At 48.6% G+C, this 19167-nt stretch overlaps 1 protein-coding gene across 1 annotated transcript in view; it reads right to left on the reverse strand.

Moving 5' to 3' along the window:
- The window catches only part of ITGA9 (integrin subunit alpha 9), a 286676-nt gene that overhangs the window by 14199 nt on the left and 253310 nt on the right, over nucleotides 1–19167 (reverse strand). Inside the window, exons 25-27 of the mRNA XM_029049589.2 lie at nucleotides 18087–18206; nucleotides 14611–14712; nucleotides 3525–3644 (exon numbers count right to left, since the gene is read on the reverse strand). Coding sequence (XP_028905422.1) covers nucleotides 3525–3644; nucleotides 14611–14712; nucleotides 18087–18206 — 342 coding nt within the window. The remainder of the gene's footprint in view (nucleotides 1–3524; nucleotides 3645–14610; nucleotides 14713–18086; nucleotides 18207–19167) is intronic.

Genomic DNA, 19167 nt, shown 5'->3' on the forward strand with positions numbered 1-19167 from the left:
CCATCTATCTATCTAGATATCTAGATGAAGACCAAGGAGTTGGTCTGTTTGGAGGAGTGGTCTGTCATACTCGACCTTGGCATGAGTCCATTTGCGAATCCTGCTGACTGCCAATCAATCAGCCAATCAATCAATGGTATTTACTGAGCACTTACTGAGTGCAGAGAACTATATTGAGCGCTTGAGGGGTACAATACAATAGAGCTGGTAGACGAGATCAGCTGCGCTAGTGAGGTTATCAAAGTCATTCTTTATCTGGTGTTCCTCCAGTGGTCTGCGTCTTGTGTTTTGACTCTCCATAGGCTGAACTGGAGAAATAAAATCTCTGAGAGGAGATTTTTGAAGGAGATAATTTTTCAGTGCTTCTTCTTCCTCATAATAATGATCATAATAATAATTACATTTTTTAAGCACTTACTATGAATCAAGTGCTGTTCTAAGCATTTGGATAGATTTGAGTTACTCAGGTCAGACACAGTCCCTGTCTCACGTGAGGCTCACAGTCTAAGTAGGAGGAAGAACACCCCCATTTTATAGTTGAGGAAACTGAGGCACAGAGAAGTTAAATGACCAGCCCACTATCACACAGCCGCTAAGTGGGAGAACGGAATTAGAACCCGGGTCTTCTGACTCCCAGGTCTGTGTTCTTTTCCTTAGGCCATACTGCTTCCCTTTCTCATTAGCATCTACCACAGTTGTGTAATCAATTCCATACAGGGGCCTGTTTAGTACTCTGCACACAGGAGTGCTCAATAAATACCACGGATTGACAGATAAGCCCCAAAGAGGGACATAAAGATGGACATCCACAAAGCAACCACTTCCTGTTTTCTCTACCGGGAGACCACATGCTCCTGAGTCTAGCCATCGGAAGAATCAAAAATTCAACCAAACCATGCAGTTGTTGAATTTCCTAAATTGCAAAATGTCAACAGACGTGTCAGTGCACACGGGAAATTCAGTAAGATTTAGTGGATACCCCCAGAAAACACGGAATCACATTTCAAAGCTCCAGACAGACGGATTCAGCCCTCAAGCTGGGATGGCAAGACCTCAAGTAACAACGGCAGGAAACCGATAGCCCACACCCCCAGGGGTGACCTGGGATTGGGGGTGGGATTCATTCCAAGATCACACACAGCCTAGGCTTCAGGACCTTTGAGCTGTGGTTCAATCCAGGGGTGATTTTCTCCACTGGTATTAGAAGGATAAATATTACCTAGACTTCGCATTGGCCCTGGAATGTGAAAGACTTGGGAATCTACCCAAGAAAGACACGGATTGTTTGAATGTAGGGTTTGGCCTGAGGCCCCGTCCAAGGCACTGACTTCTAAGGTCTCTTGGCTCCCAATTTCCACCTGTAGAATCATGTAGAGTCATGTAGAAGCAGGGTGGGCTAGTGGTTAAAGAATGGGCTCGGGAATCAGAGGACTTGGGTTCTAATCTCAGCTCTGCCATTCATCTGCTGTGTGACCTTGGACAAATCGCTGAACTTCTCTGTGCTTCAGTTATCTCATCTGTAAAATGGGGATTCAAACTGTGAGCTCTATGTGGGACATGGACTGAATTCAACCTGATTATCTACCTAAGCATTTAGTATGGTGCCTGGAACAGAGTAATCAAGCAATCGGTGGTATTTATTAAGTTCTTACTATGTGCAGAGAGCTGTACTTAGTGCTCGGGAAGGTACAATACAATAGAATTAGCAGACGGGTTCCCAGCCCATAACAAGCTCACAATATAAAGGGGAAGAGAGACATTAATAATAAGCATTTAACCAATGCCTAAAAAAAATTTATAGGAAGGAAAAAATTTTAGGAAGGAAATATCTCTACTGAGTTGACTGTCACTCCTGAGTGAAACTGTGGTGGGGGAAGATGGGTACAGAGATGACTCTAATTTAGAAAGAAGAACCCATCTTTGGCCTAGCTGACAGGCCGGGGCCTTGCGGAAAGAGCATGGGCCTGGGAGTCAGTAGACCTGGGTTCTAGGCCCGGCTCTACCACTTGCCTACAGGTGTCCGGCAGCAAGTCACTGAACGTTTCTGTGCCTTAGTTTCCTCATCTGTAAAATGAGGATTAAGACTATGATCCCTATGTGGGTGCTCTGCACACAATAAATGCTCAATAAACAAGAATGAATGAATGAATGACAGCGACCATATCCAACCTTATTATCTTATATCTACCCCAGGACTTAGAACAGTGCCTGGCACAAAGTAAGCACTTAACAAATACCACAAATACCCTGTTCTTCCTCCTACCTAGACAGGGAGCTCCATGGGGGTCTGGGACTGTGCCTGACCTGATTGTTTCGTATCCTCCCCGGTCCTTAATATGGTGCTTGGCACATAATAAGCTCCTAAAAGCTATCGCAAGCGTTACCGTTATTATTATTGTGATTGTAGGGCGAGCCTAAAGTTGCTGGGCATGGCCAGCAGCAGCAGAGCCTGGCTCTCACCCCCTGCCCAAAAGGGCTGCATGGGATAGCCCCAGCTTCAGGAATCCCCCACTTTCCTCCGACTCAGAGAATCACACTGAAACCCTCCCCACCTCCCCCTGCCCTGCAGTCAGGTTTCAGCTGGGCATTCTCCTTCAACTGGAGGGAGCTTTGGCATTTTGTAATTTAGGAATCATGATGAATTTTTGATTCTTCCAGTGATTAGAGCGCTCGGTCTCCCAACAGAGGAAACGGGAAGGGGTTGCTTCCTGGACATCCATCTTCATGGCTCTGGATGGACCGATTGAAATTCTCTTTGGGGCTTCCCCTTCCAGTTGACACGAGGGACCGGTGAGGATTGGCTCGTTTGAATAGGCCAGGGTGGATGAACCAAGTGGGGTAGGTCCTGTCCAACCCTGGGTGACTCCCCTGGCAGAGGACGGAGTCAGTGGCTTCCTTGGGGTTGGGGTCTCTCTTCAGAGGTTCTTGGGTGATCTGCCTGTAGACCTTCCCTCCCTGCCTCCGACAGATAGACTGCCTGTGCAGGCCCATGAGCATAGTTGGGAGCCATTTGGCAGCTGCCCCGATTAGCCCGAGACCCGCATCGAGAGCCGTGTTTGGCTCCAAATCGAGCCAGATATGGCTCATTAGCCATGCGTTCCCTACCTCTGCTCTAGAAAGACACATCGCTGTGGTTCTGTCTTCGGGGCTTCCTCCACAAAACTAAACCAAAACCCCATTCCACAGCTACTCCCACACTCTCTTCACCTTCCCGTGGCATTCAAGATGGAGGTGCCTCAGTTAGGCCTCAAAGGCCAGGCCTTGGGAGGACAAGTGGATTGGCATGATTACGTTCTGACGGCTTCTATGAAACAAGCCTCTGGACCCATCCTGACTTAATGGCTGGGAGGAAGCATGTCAACTTAATTTTCCCAGCCCTCTCTGCTTGAGATCTCCTAACTGGAACCCTCACTGGGCCTCTCGGGGCAAAGGGACTCCGGGGCCCGAGAGGACCAAGAAGCCCGGAGCTGTGGGGGCCGAGCAGGACATATTGGGTACACCCGTCCGAGGCGGGAAAAGCTTACCTTCCAGAGGAGCACGGCTAAGAGCAGGAAGATGAGAATCCCCACCAGCAGGCTGATGGCGATGATCCAGCCGACGACATAGCCACGGGGCTCCAGATTGTGTAGCGCCTCAAAGACCACCTGTCAGGTCAGGAGGAAGAGAGAAAGTGAGAGTGTGTGAGAGAGAAAGATAGGGAGAGCTCATGGAAGGCCAAAGGACAGCTGTGCTACTTCACTGGGTGCACCGGATGCTGGAAGCTCATCCAGCTTTTGGGAATCCTGAGGTAACTGAGAGAAGAAAACTGAGGTGGCTGTGTGACTTCCAGGAAATTTGAACTTCCAGAATTTAGGCCAGCCACAGCCATTGTCAAATAACAACCCCTAATCATAGCATGCCACAGGGAGAAGACCTGGTGGGAGGGCAAGGAGGAGGAAAAGAGATGGGCCCAGCCCTCCTATACCCCGGGGACAAGGCTGGTTTCAAGCAGAGCAATCCACAGTGACCTCCCCAAGTCACCGACGCCGGGCTTATTCTGGCCAGACTCCGCCCCAGGTCTGGGCCTGGAAGTTCCTGGAATGTGTTTCCGTTTATCATCCAATGTTGGCTCTTGCTTGGGACTGACCAAAAAGGTCAGACCTCCACCCAGTACCATTCCTTGATCAGTCCCTTCCCAGATGCTCGTTACGAAGCACTTTGGAAAGATAAAGATAAGGAATTACAGGTTTAAATTCAAGTTCCATATGTGTATATGTGTGTGGGAGCCCACACAAATACACAACTGACACACAGAGCCCTTTTTTCCCTATATGCTATGTTAAGCGCTTATCATGTGCCAGGCACTGTTCTAAGCGTTGGGGTATACACAAGTTTGGATGCATGGGGCTCCACTGGGGCTCACAGTCTTAATCCCCATTTTACAGATGAGGTAACTGAGGCACAGAGATGTGAAGTGACTTGCCCAGGGTCACACAGCAGACAAGTGGCAGAGCCAGAATTGGAACCCAAGTCCTTGTGACTCCCAGGCCTGTGCTTTATCCACTAGGCCACGCTGCTTCTTCCAGATTTATTCTTAGATTGGGAGTCTCTTGGCAGTCAGAGAGTCTACTAGAGGCTGTAGAGGCTTCTCTACAGAGAGAGAAGCAGCGTGGCTCAGTGGAAAGAGCATGGGATTTGGAGTCAGGGCTCATGAGTTCGAATCCCAGCTCTGCCACTTGTCGGCTGTGTGACTGTGGGCAAGTCACTTAACTTCTCTGTGCCTCAGTTCCCTCATCTGTAAAATGGGGATCAAGACTGTGAGCCCCACGTGGGACAACCTGATTCCCCTATGTCTACCCCAGTGCTTAGAACAGTGCTCGGCACATAGTAAGCGCTTAACAAATACCAACATTATTATTATTATTATTATTACTATTGCTCATTTGTGAATTTTTCCTAATGCTTTGATCAAGAAATACTATTTACCACCACCACCTAAAATGCCCTCTTCTCTCATCCTCATCTGTAGTGGATCGGGGGACTTTAAGTCAAAACATCATACTCTATACCTAAATTTTCAAGTCTAGGGGCCCCTCTTAGTCTGCTTACTTTGTGCAAAAACACTGTACTAAGTGTTGCTTGGGAAGCAGCGTGGCCTAGCAAAAAAAAATAAATGTCGGTATTTGTTAAGCGCTTACTATGTGCAGAGCACTGTTCTAAGCGCTGGGGCAGATACAGGGTCATCAGGTTCTAAGCACTGGGGTAGATACAGGACTCCCAAGCCCGGGCTCTTTCCACGGAGCCACGCTGCATCCCCACTGAGCCAAGCTGCTGCTGCAAAAGAGACCCAGGCCTGGGAGTCAGGGAAATGGGTTCTAACTCCAGCTCTGCCACATGCCTGCTGTGTGACTTTGGGCAAATCACTTCACTTCTCTGTGCCTCTGTTTCTTCAACTGTAAAATGGGGATGAAATACCTATGCTCCCTCCTACTGAGACTGTGAGCCCTGTATGGGACAGAGATTGTGTCTGAAGTGACTAACGTGAATCGATCCCAGTGCCTAGACCAGTACTTGACACATAGTAAGCACTAAACAAGATGCTAAACAAATACTAAATACCATAATTATTAAGGAAAACTCAAAGCAGGCGAAGAGGTCAAAGTCTCCATGGCCTAGTGGATAGAGCACAGAGCTGGGAGTCAGAAGGATCTGAGTTCTAATCCAGGCTCCGCCAGATGTCTGCCGTGTGACCGTGCGCAAGTCGTTTCACTTCTCTGGGCCTCAGTTACCTCATCTGGAAAACGAGGTTAAGACTGAGCCCTATGTGGGACAGGGACTATGTTCCACCCAATTACCTTTTTATCTACCCCATGCTTAGTACAGTGCCTGGTGCTTAGTAAGCACTTAACAAATACCACTATCATTATTATTAATATTGTTATTAAGGAGGTCCAAAGCGTGTGGTGATGAGAGATTTTGATTGGTTTATCAAATCCAGTGTCCCACTGACCTCCCCCTCCCCACAACCCCTAGGTCAACAGCCAACTGCAGCTCCAAACCAAATCACACTTCCTTTTCAGTGGCCAACTGGGCATACATTCCTATGGCGAGCTCTAGCCTCTCATGATTGGAACAGGCCTCCTCTTTCAACACCTGGAAAAATGTGTCTGCTCATTCTGCCACACTGTACTCTCCCAAGTGTTTAGTATAGTGCTCTGCACTCAGTAAGCGCTCAGTAAGCGCTCAGTAAGCGCTCAGCTCTGCTTAGAATTCCTTAACTCCCATTCTCTCCTGGACCCCCTCCAATCTGGCTTCCGTCCCCTCCACTTTACCGAGACTGCTCTCTCTAAGGTGACCCGTGACCTCCTTCTTGACAAATCCAATGGCTCCTACTCCATTCTGATCCTCCTTGACCTCTCTGCTGCCTTTGACACTGTCGACCATCCCCTCCTCCTCCATACCTTATCTCACCTTGGCTTCACGGACTCCGTCCTCTCCCGGTTCTCCTCTTATCTCTCTGACCGGTCATTCTCGGTCTCCTTCGCTGGCACCTCCTCCCCCTCCCATCCTTTAACTGTTGGAGTTCCTCAAGGGTCAGTTCTTGGCCCTCTTCTATTCTCCATTTACACTCACTCCCTTGGTGAACTCATTCGCTCTCACGGCTTTGACTACCACCTCTACGCAGATGACATGCAGATCTAGATCTCCGCCCCGTCCTCTCCCCCTCCCTTCAGGCTCGCATCTCCTCCTGCCTCCGGGATGTCTCCACCTGGATGTCGGCCCGCCACCTAAAACTCAACATGAGCGAGACTGAGCTCCTCATCTTCCCTCCCAAACCCGGTCCTCTCCCAGACTTCCCTATCACCGTGGATGGCACGACCATCCTTCCCGTCTCTCGGGCCCGCGATCTCGGTGTCATCCTTGACTCGTCTCTCTCGTTCACCCCACACGTCCTATCCGTTACCGAGACCTGCCGGTCTCACCTTTACAATCGCCAAGATCCGCCCTTTCCTCTCCACCCAAACGGCTACCTTACTGCTACGGGCTCTCGTTATTTCCCGGCTAGACTACCGTGTCAGCCTTCTCTCTGATCTCCCTTCCTCCTCTCTCGCCCCGCTCCAGTCTAGTCTTCACTCCGCTGCCCGGCTCATCTTCCTGCAGAAACGATCTGGGCATGTCACTCCCCTCCTTAAAAACCTCCAGTGGTTGCCTATCAACCTCCGCGCAAAACAAAAAATTCTCACTCTAGGTTTCAAGGCTCTCCATCATCTTACCCCCTCCTACCTCTCCTCCCTTCTCTCTTTCTACCACCCACCCCGCACTCTCCGCTCCTCCGCCACCCACCTCCTCACCGTCCCTCGGTCTCGCCCATCCCGCCGTCGACCCCCGGGCCACGTCCTCCCGCGGTCCCGGAACGCCCTCCCTCCTCACCTCCGCCAAACTGATTCTCTTCCCCTCTTCAAAACCCTACTTAAAACTCACCTCCTCCAAGAGGCCTTCCCAGACTGAGCTCCCCTTCTCCCTCTACTCCCTCTACCACCCCCACTTCACCTCTCCACAGCTTAACCCTCTTTTCCCCCCATTTCCCTCTGCTCCTCCCCCTCTCCCTTGCCATCCCCTCAGCACTGTACTCATCTGCTCAACTGTATATATTTTCATTACCCTATTTATTTTGTTAATTTTGTTAATGAAATGTTCATCACCTTGATTCTATTTAGTTGCCATTGTTTATACGAGATATTCTTCCCCTTGACTCTATTTATTGCCATTGCTCTTGTCTGTCCGTCTCCCCCGATTAGACCGTAAGCCCGTCAAACGGCAGGGACTGTCTCTATCTGTTGCCGACTTGTTCATTCCAAGCGCTTAGTACAGTGCTCTGCACATAGTAAGCGCTCAATAAATACTATTGAATGAATGAATGAAAGTAAATACCAGTGATTGATCAATGAGTGAGGACACATACTGAATCCCCACTTTGTGGATGAAGGACCCGAGGCCCAGTGAAGTGACTTGCCCAAGGTCACGCAGTAGGTATGTGGCGAAGCCAGGATTAGAACTCAGGTCCTCTCACTGCTAGACCTGGACTCTATCCACACTGTTTCCCGCAATGTGCCAAGCCTGGCAAGACTGTTCGAGGTTCTGGCCGGAGAGGTTCATGCTTATCAGCAATTGTATGTTTTGAGTGCTTACTATGAGCAGAGCACTGTTCAGAGGGTTGGTGGACACGCTCCCTGCCCACAGCGATCCAGCAGTCTAGACCGAGAGACAGATCTTAATACTCTCTATTCACAATCCCAGCTAACCGATGTTCTCCACACATCCCGGGAGAGGCAAGATGAAGGAGGGCCCTACCTTTCCCACATGGAAACCTCAGTTCCAGTCAATGGAAGGAGGGGGAGTGGTTCTGTCAAACCCCTGTCTGTATTTCAGCATGGCTGAGCATGGGCCTGGGAGTCAGAAGGACCTGGGTTCTATTCCTGGCTCGGCTACTTTTCTGCCGTGTGACCTCGGGCAAGTCACTTCTCTGTGCCTCAGTTACCTCATCTACCTCAGTGTGCCTCAGGTACAACATCAGTTACCTCATGGGGATTAAGACGGTGAGCCCCACGTGGGACAGGGATTGTATCCAACCTGATTAGCTTGTATCTTACCCTTGTGCTTACCCACCCGAGGGACGCACCTGGAGAGTTTCCAGTACTCTACCAATCTTGACTATGGGAGGGAGAGTCAAGCAGAGGCCTACCCATTCCATCCCCAGCTTGGCCAGTGGCTAACAAGTGGAAGGCAACCTGCTACAAGACAAGACTCCCCTGTACTGGGCAGCAGTGGCATGGGAGAGAGTCGAGGGCGGAGACTCAATTTTACTAGGTGAAAGGAGGCAGTGACACTTCCATATTTTTACCAAGGAAACTCTAGGGATCCACTACCAGAACGATGGCAGATGGAGGTGGGGCGTTCTGGGAGAGATTTGTCCATGTTGTCACTATGGGTCGGAGACGACTTGACAGCATAAGACAAGACCCCAGTGCTTAGTACTGTGCCTGGATCATAGTAAACGTTTAATAAATACCATTAATAAATATATACAGTATTTCCAGTCCCGGTCCCAAGGCTCTCATCTGCCTGAGGCGTGCCATCTGAGCCATTCCAGAGACTCTGGAGGCAGAGGCGGCCGGAATGCTGTGGAATCGGAGGGGCCGGCATGAGCCCCATCAGACATGGAACCTTTTCCTGTACGGACACTGAGCTGGGAAAGCGCTGTCCCAGGAGGAAAGAGCGGTTAGGGTAAGCCAGCGGGCAACGGACGCTGCTCTTTCACAGGCCAAGAAGAGTCAAGGGGGAGCTGGCCACCCAGGCAATGCCTCGACCCTGAGAAAATAAATCTGGGCTGCTGGCATCTCCCCCGGGGCTGGAGCGAGGAAAGATTTCTTCTTCCCAGTCTGTTGTTCGGACAACTCCTTGTGGGAACACTGAAATGTCTCCCCAGGACGGATTCATGGGCAGTGATGAGACCAAATCCTGCCAGCCCAGGCAAGCGCCTTGGCATTGTCTCTGAAGACAGCCTTTGAGGATTGTCCCTGGAGACTGTCTCTGGCAATTGTCTCTGAAGATTGTCCCTGGCAATTGTCTGTGAAGACCGACTCTGAAGATTGTCTCTGGAGACCATCTCTGAAGATTGTCTCTAGAGACCGTTTCTGAAGATTGCCTCTGGAGACTGCCTCTGGAGACCGTCTCTGGAGACTGCCTAAGAAGACTGTCTGGGAAGACTGTGAAGATTGTCTCTGAAGACTGTCTGGGAGGACTGTCTTTGAAGATTGTCTCTAAAGATTGCCTCAGAAAACTGTCTGGAAAGACTGTCTCTGGAGTCTCTCTCTGAAGATAGTCTCAGAAGACTGACTCTAACAACTGTCTCTGAAGACTGTCCCTAAACACTGTTCCTGGAGACTGTTCAGAAGACTGTCTCTTAAGACTGTCTCTGAACACTGTCTCCAGAGACAGCCTTTGGAATCTGTCTCTGAAGATAGTCTCTGGAAATTATCTCTGAAGATTATCTGTGATGTCTGTCTCTTAAGACAGTCTCTGGGGATCATCTCCGAAGACTATCTGCTAAGACTGTCTCTGGAGATTATCTCTGAAGACTGTGAGGATTACCTCTGAACTACATCTGAGAAGACTGTCTCTGGAGATTATCTCTGAAGACAGTCTCTGAAGATTGTCAGGTCCCTTGCAGGCTCTGGAGGGCTACCTGTCCATGCTCCCAGTCTCTTCCCAGATATCGGGCTCCTCCCCCGCTAACCGGGAGGATCGATCTCCTACTGAAGGAGGAGGGTGCTTGGAGGAACCACCATAATAATAATAATTATGGTATTTGTTAAGTGCTTACTCTATGCCAGGCCCAGTGACAATGTATGGGTCCAAGAGGGGACAGTGAAAAAACAGGATAGAAAGAACATCGATTCTTTTCAAATGTGATGCTAGAGAAGGCTTTTGCGAATACCATGGACTGCCTGAGAAACAAACAAATGGATCTTGGAGCAAATTAAACCAAAGTGGTCTTTTTTGTAAGGGCAAATGACTCGACTTAGATTAGCATATTTTGGACATATCATCAGGACAGTTAATTCTCAGGAGAAGACACTAATGCTAGGAAAAGTCCAGGGAAAACATGGAAGAGGCAGGCCAGCAGCTAGCTGGAGAGAGACCCTAACAACGATAACGGAAGGACCGTTAGGAAGGTGGCAAATTATGGCAGAGGACAGGACGCTCTGGAGAAAGTATATCCATGGAATCGCTATGAATTGGAAATGACTCGACGGCACTTAATAATAATATGTCAGGCACTATACTGAGTGCTGGGTGGATTCAAGCAAATCACATTGGACAGAGTCCCTGACCCACGTGGAGCCGACAGTCTTAATCCCCATTTTTCAGATGGGATAACAGGCACAGAGAAGTTAAGCGAATTTCCCAAGATCACACACAGCAGACAGGTGGCTGAGCCAGCATTAGAACCCAGGTCCTTCTGACTTCCAGGCCCGTGCTCTATCCACCAGGCCACACTGCTTCTCATGTGATGGCTAACCTCTTTGACACATCTTCAAGATTGGAAGAGAAGGGAAGGGAGAGAGGGAGGGAGGGAGGGATGACGGAAGGACGAGAGGACGGGAGGGAGGGAGGGAGGGAGGGAGGGAGGGAGGGAGGGAGGGAGGAAGGAAGGAAGGAAGGAAGGAAGGAAGGAAGGAAGGAAGGAAGGAAGGAAGGAAGGAAGGAAGGAAGGAAGGAAGGAAGGAAGGAAGGAAGGAAGGAAGGAAGGAAGGAAGGAAGGAAGGAAGGAAGGAAGGAAGGAAGGAAGGAAGGAAGGAAGGAAGGAAGGAAAAAAGCAATTCAGGAGCACTTGGGCAGGTTCAGTCTTCGGTCTATGCTAGTCTAGATGGGAAAGTGCTGGTTAGTTTTTTAGTTTTTCAAGTGAATTAACTGAATGAAGTTGATTCAGCTCCAGGCTAGGGTTTGGGCCGGGGGGCCGGGGGGCAGCACAGTGGTTGGGGGGGCGAAAAAAGTCAGCGATGTTAAAAGCAGAGAGACATAGACATAGAAAAGTGCTTGGATAGCAAGGCATTTCTGGTTTAAAAAGTATGCCGTGCTCCTCCATTTCCTCCCCAAGGAGTCCGTATGGTGGTTGGGATTGGATCTCCCCACAGCCGCCACTGAGAGTTTCCTCTTGTGTCTAGGCTAGACTGGCTGCTCTCCTCCATAGAACATCCCCCCAAGAGACACAGGCATTTGTCTGGAGGAGGTCACCCTGCAAGTGCTCAGACAGGAAATCTCCCCCACAGGGGGCCATTTCATCTTTCTTCCACGACAACAGGGGTCAGATGTCTTCTCGATCCGAATGGCCGACTTGCCACAGAAAAAATAAGTGATAACTTCAGCTCGATTTAACACTTTGACACCCCTACCGGGTATGAGTAACATCAGGGTACCCCGGGAAATATGCCCAGGAATAACTTGGGTTCCAGAGAAACCTGGGAAATAATTAGTAGAATCTCCTGCAATGAACTATGCACGGCATTTGGCAACAGAGAGGGCGATGATGACCTCCTCGTAAAAATTATGTCTTAGAAATGCCTTAAGGGATTTGACACTTCGGTCTGCTAAAGAGGAAGGAATATTTTTTCAGTGATGTCTGGCTCAGGCATAAACACTGATCTAAATTGCAGGCAGTCAGCTGAGACAGAAGGACCTAAAAATTGACTCTGCCGGGGCCACAATAAGGACGGCTCAGCTAGGGGAAATCCACAGATAACCCCAAGACCTCTCTTCGATTGGAGGTCCAGCCTCCTCCTCCCTCTCCTCCTCCTCTTCCTCCCCTTTCCGGAACCTTTTCCTTACAGAGCTAAATGAAAGCACAGTGGGCCTCCTTTGAGTTTCATCTCCTCAGTCTTTCTATACTCACTGGTGATTTAGGGAAATGGCCAAATACAGGCATTGGAAGGGGCAGGAGGCGAGGAGGGAGAGTAGAAAATACTCGGAGAGTAGGAAAATACTATTGAATGAGGGAGGAGTAGGGGAAGGAAGGAAGGAGGGAAGGAGAGAAGCGGGGGGAGATGGGGGAGATGGGAGCAGAGAGAAAGGAAAAAGGGGCTTGATAAGATTGAGATTCAATACTTCTTCCCCTTCCAATTTAGTCTGTGAGCCCCCAAAAGGACAGGAACTGTGTCCGATGGGGTTAGCAGGCACCTATTGCAGAACTTGGCACATAGTAAGTGCTTAAGGAATACCACCATAATCATAAGTATCTTTATTCTCTAACTCCTTGTCCAGGACTCTTCTCTAGGCCATGCTGCTTCTCAGTGGAGGTGAGAGAATTCGAATCTGTTTTAGGTAGCTGTAGTCTCTAGTGAACGCTTGCCCTGACCTCTCTGGGATACCCTTCACTTTCCTCCTCCCCCAACCTCTGGGGGATTCACCAGAGCTCTTTTCTCTTCTCCCCAATAGCTCATTCCAGGTAGAGGATCTCAGTATGGGGGATGACGGGGGTGGGGGTGGGGGAGGAAAGGGATTACCTCCATTCAATCAATCGGTAGAGTTTTTTGAGTGCCTAAAACTGCGCAGAACACTGTACTAAGCACCTGGGAGAGTAATAGATGGCAATGGAGTTTGTAGACCCAATCCCCGGCCACAAGGAGAAACAGTGTGGTCTAGTGGATAGAGTGCTGGCCTGGGAGTCGGAAGGACTTGGGTTCTAGTCCCAGCCCCACCACTTGTCTGCTGTATGACCTGGGGCAAGTCAATTCATTAACATTATTATTATTATTTCCTGTGCTTCAGTTACCTCTTCTATAAAATGGGGATTAAGACTGTGAGCCCCACATGGAACAAGGACTGTGTCCAACTAGACTACCTTGTACCTACCCCAGTGCTTAGAACAGTGCCTGGTACATAGTAAGTGCTTAAAAAATACCATTAAAAAATGAGTAGGGGTCTATATTAAAGAAAAGACAAGTGATCCAGTGGACAACCTTTCCAACCCCCTCTATCCCACTCTTAACCTAGAGTCTATACCTCCGCACATTTCCGTCCTTGACTCTGGGATCCGTTCAGTCTCACGATCCTCACAGGGGCTGGGATTTCTCCAGGACCGGAGAAGGGCCAGCTCTTAGCGGATTTTCCCACCTTCAGAGGCTCAGATGTGGGAGGATGGGGAAAGTTTAAATTAACTCAGATTAGGCCCGGACTTGGCTGTGGAGATTCAGACTCAGGGCCGGCAGGCCAAGCCCCACGGGATCCCACCCCTGGCTGACCTAAACGTCTGGCTGTGAAGGGAACACAGTCCTCGGCAGAACTCAGGCATGTCATCAGCGACCGAGAAGCAACACGGGCCTCCGGGGAGGGCCATCCCGGCATCCGGAACGAGCCGGATTCCCGCCGACTCCATCCAAACTTCACCTTTCTCCTCCAAGAGCCTTTCCCTGATTAAGCCCTCCTTTCCCCTTCTCCTACTCCCTTCTGCGCCACCCTGACTTGCTCGCTTTCTTCATCCCCCCTCCCAGCCCCACAGCACTAATGTCCATAGCTGTAATTCATTTATTTGTATTGATGTCTAATAATACTAATGATGGCATTCGTTAAGTGCTTACTATGTGCCAAGTACTGTTCTAAGTGCTGGGGTAGATACAAGGAAATCAGGATGTCCCACGTGGAGCTCACAGTCTTAATCCCCATTTTATAGATGAGGCAAATGAGGCACAGAGAAGTTAAGTGACTTGCCCAAAGTCACATAGCTGATAAGTGGCAGAGCTGGGATTAGAACCCATGACGTCTGCTCTTTCCACTAAGCCATACTGCTTCTCTATGTGTCTCTCCCTCTAGATGGTAAGATAGTTGTGGGCAGGGAATGTGTCTATTGTTTTTCCATACTCTCCCGAGCGCTTAGTACAGTGCTCTGCCTAGAGTAAGTACTCAATAAATTTGATTGAATGAGTGAATGAACCACAAATTCAAGCCCTTCACACCGTCTCCATCGCCGCGACAAATCTCTTAATGAATCCATGAGGCCCCTCTCTCCCACTCACCCGCTGAGTAAAAAGATCCATCCCATCTTGGCTCTGTCCCAAGTCCATGGCTACTCACCGACACCTCTTCTGGGTTCCCCCGGGTTACTTCCACCACCCGAAGGGCCGGGTCCACCTTCACCTTGGCTCTGGTCACAAACTGGATGACTGACGAACTGTCCTGCAGATGAAAAACATGGGCGGCCACTTCACTTTCCAAGGTGACCCCGGTCATTACCGCCTACCGCTGCTGAGGCCTAGCTTCCTCCAGCCCGCCGTCCTACCTTAACTGCAGTGAAATCCCGTGCCCATTGGACAACGTTGCCAACAGAAATGAAATCTTTCTAGACTTGGATTTTTCCGATCTGAGAGGGTCTCTTAATTCCTTCCTTTAAAATAAGGCCTGAATCATTCTTTGAAAAACTCCCCCGAGGGAAGTAGCGTGGCCTGGTGGATAAAGCAAGGGCCTGGAAGTCAGAGGACCTGGGTTCTAATGCCGGCTCTGCCACTTGTTTGCTGGTTGACTTTGGGGAAGTCACTTCACTTCTCTGGGCCTCGGTTGCCCCTTCTGTAAAATGGGGATGAAGATTGTGAGCCTCACATGGGACATGGACTGTGTTTAACTTGATTAACTTGTATCTACCCTAGCGCTTAGAACAGCACCTGGTACATAGTAAGCACTTAACAAATGCCATTCAAAAAAACAACCCAACTGCTGGCAGATGCCGAAAAAATAGAGTTTTGTCCCATCCTCCATCCCCTGAACAAGTAGTTGATGCAGACCTTACAATCCTGAAAGTTGCATAAACGTGACTTGCCTCTGAGAAAGTGGTTCAAGCGCACAAAAAAAACCCCAGATCCAGCAAACCACAAATGGCCCTTGATTTACATTTTTCTGGAGGGATCGCTGACTTGGCATATTTTGGGCTAATCCTATACAAACCTCATCCTCCCTTTCCCACTACCGATCCCTTCCCCTTTCCTCCCCACAAACCCAGCCCTATGGAGTGGTCGTCCTGGCAGTTGGCTGAGACTGAAGATCACAAAACAATTTTTTTCTTTTAATTTGGGCTGGAAAACTTTGGGCTTATTATGCGGACTGGGACATTTATAAACCTGATGCCAAAAATCAACACGAGCAAATGAATCGCAGGAATGAGAGGGGAGTGGATTATATGATTAAAAATAAAAATGTGGAAAATTCAAATCTGATCGAATACCTCGGAATCCATTCATTCATTCATTCATTCAATAGTATTTATTGAGCGCTTACTATGTGCAGAGCACTGTACTAAGCGCTTGGAATGAACAAGTCGGCAACAGATAGAGACAGTCCCTGCCGTTTGACGGGTTTACAGTCTAATCCAGTTCACTCAACTCTGGAGCCCCCAACACCTTTACACTAGAAAGAAGTCACTTAACTTTGTTGTGGGCAAGGGATGTGTCTGCTAATTCTGCTCTACCATACTCTCCCAAGGTCTTAGTACAGTGCTCTGCACATAGTAAGCACTCAATAAATGCCATTGATTGATTAACTTCTCTGTATCTCAGTTCCTTCAGCTGAAAAATGGAGGCGAGATCCTCCTCATTCTGACTTAGATTGCGAACCCCAGTGTGGGACAGGGACTGTGTCCAATCTGATTATCTTGTATCTAGAGAAGCAGCATGGCCTAGTGGATAGAGCATGGGCCAGGGAGTAAAAAGGGCCTGGGTTCTAATCCCAGCTCCATCACTTGCCTGCTGTGTAACCTTGGGCAAGTCATTAAATTTATCTGTGCCTCAGTTCCCTCATCTGTAAAATGGGGATTGAGACTGTGAGCCCTATGTGGGGCAGGGACTGTGTCCAACCCAATTAGCTTGTATCCACCCCAGGCAAATAGTAAGCGCTTAGCAAATACCACATTTATTACTATTATTATCATTACCCTGGTGCTTAATACAGTACCCAACACATCATAAATCCTTAACAAGCACTGTTACTATTAAGAAGAAAACTCCATTTAGCAGCTCATTCAAAACCTACTTTCTCTTTAGCTCTCAACTGACAGGGTGAGTTGGACTTATGGGGAATGTGTTGTTATTATTTCATTAACGTTGCTGGGAAGGGCAGTGAGATGGGCTGAATGAAGAGTTCATTGGCTGAGGTCTGAGGCCGGGAAAGAGTCGGGACTCGAGTCGAAAAGAACGCTGTTCTAAAGGAACATTTTTCACTCTGCTACAACTTGGATTTCCAAAGCTGACCACACATCTTTCATAATAATAACTGTGGTATTTGTTAAGCCAAACACTACTGGGATAGATACATAGATACGAGATAATCAGGATCTGCACGGGGCTCAAAGTCTAAGTGTGAAGGGAAACAGGTATTGAATCCCCATTTTGAAGATGAGGCAGAAAGCAGTTAAGTGACTTGTTCAAAGTCACACGAAAAGTAAGTGACAGAGTCAGGATTAGAACCTAGGTCCTCTTACTCTCAGGCCCAGTGTTCTCTCCACAAGGGCATGCTGCTTCACAATATGAAATAACTGTGGAATTTGTTAAACACTGATTATGAGCCCGGCACTGTTCTAATCGCTGAGGTAGATACATCATAATCAGGTTGGTGACAGTCCCTGTCCCACATGGAGCTCACAGTCTAACTAGGAGGGAGAGCAGGGGTTTAGTTTGCTCTTTACAGCGGAGGGAACTGAAACATAGAGAAGTTAAGTGACTAATGCATGGGGCTCTCTGGCACTTGAGTGCTAGATGCTTTTGGTATGGCTACTGATTCATTGTTAATAATAAATAATAATAATAATCACGATATATGTTAAGGGCTTACTATGTTCCAAGTTCTGTACTATCAATCAGTGGTATTTACTTTATGTGGTCATCCTCCAGAAATGGGGAATCGGGAGATTGGCTCAGCCTTCAATCCAGAGGTGGCGAATTCTAGACGGGACAACTGGGGTAGACGCTAGTGCCAACTTTCTCGCTGTGCCTCGATCTCATCTATCTCGCTGCCGACCCTTCTCCCACATCCTACCTCTGGACTGGAACACTCTCTCTCCTCAAATCTGACAGACAGTGACTCTCCCCGGCTTCAAAGCCTTACTGAAGGTACATCTCCTCCCAGAGGCCTTCCCAGACTAAGCCCCCCTTTCCTCTTTTCCTAGTCCCTTCTGCATCACCCTGCATCGCTCCCTTTATTCATCGCCTCCTCAAAGCCCCACAGCATTTATGTACATATCTGTCATTTATTTATTTATATTAATGTCTGTCTCCCCCTCCCCCTAGACTGTAAGCTCGTTGAGGGCAGGGAATGTGTCTGTTTATTGTTGTATTGTACTCTCGCAAGTGCTTAGTACAGTGCTCTGCCCACAGTAAGAGCTCAATAAATATGATTGAATGAATGAATGAATGAATGAATGAATGAATGAATGAATGAATGAATGACACAAGACCATCAGGGTGGACCTCGTCACCATCCCTCTTGGGTCTCAAAGCCTAAATTAAGAGGGAGTCGGATTCCATTCCTGCCCCAGGGGATCGCAGGGTTTTTTGTTTTTTTCTGACCTTCTTTAATATCTCCGTGTTCAGCAGCATGTAGACAGCCACAGGGCGGGTCTCTTCCTTCGCTAGAGCGCTCAGGTTACAGTGCAGGGTGAGGCAGGGGGTTTCCGGCTTTTCGCAGTCCTTCGAGGCACAAACAAAGGGCAGAGTCAAAATGGTTAATTATTCACTTTTTTATGGTATTTGTTGAGTGCTTACTACGAGCCAGGCACCATATTAAGCACTGGAGTTGGTACAAGGCAATCAGGTTGAACGCAGTCCCTGTCCCAACTGGGGCTCACAGTTTTAATCTCCATTTTACAGATGAGGGAATGGAGGCACAGAGAAGTGAAGTAGTAATAATAAAAATAATAATAATATAATTAATGATATATAATGATAATATAATAATAATAATTGTGGCATTGGTTAGGCACTTACTATGTGCCAGGCACTGTACTAAGTGCTGGGGTAGATACAAGATAATCAGGTTGGACACAGTCCCTGTCCCACACAGGGCTCCCATTCTCAATCTTCATTTTACAAATGAGGTAACTCAGGCATAGAGAAGTGAAGTGAGTAGCCCAAGGTCACACAGCAGACAAGTGGTGTAGCTGGGAGTAGACCATGACCTTCTGACTCTCAAGCCCATGCTCTATCCACTGTGCCATGCTTAACGTGCTCGTGGCCACACCAAAACTTGACTTTTGAGAGGAAGGCAATTTATGGAAGTAACATTGTTCCACTTGGAGGTGTCTTTTGCTCCTTTGACCCCATCTCCTCTCTGTTTCTCAGTCTCTGTCTCTGTGTGTGTTTGTGTGTGTGTGTCTCTCTCTCTCTGTCTCTCTCTCTCTCTCTCCCTCCTTCCCCCCGGCCTACACCCCTGCCATTCTGTCCCTACCACAGTAAGGCTTCAGCATACCCACCTTCTAGATAGGCCAGTTTAGGCTAATGGGAACTGGGACTCCCCTGAGGAAACAAGCCTTCTGGAGTGCTCCAGACCAGGGGAATCTAAAATACAGGCCCTCTTCCAACGGTGTAAAGAATCATTAGGATTGGTACCAGGAGTTCAGATCCGTCACTCAGACAAGCATATTTATTGAGC

This window comes from Ornithorhynchus anatinus, chromosome 21 (genome assembly GCF_004115215.2).
Source record: "Ornithorhynchus anatinus isolate Pmale09 chromosome 21, mOrnAna1.pri.v4, whole genome shotgun sequence".
Classification (NCBI taxonomy): domain Eukaryota; kingdom Metazoa; phylum Chordata; class Mammalia; order Monotremata; family Ornithorhynchidae; genus Ornithorhynchus; species Ornithorhynchus anatinus.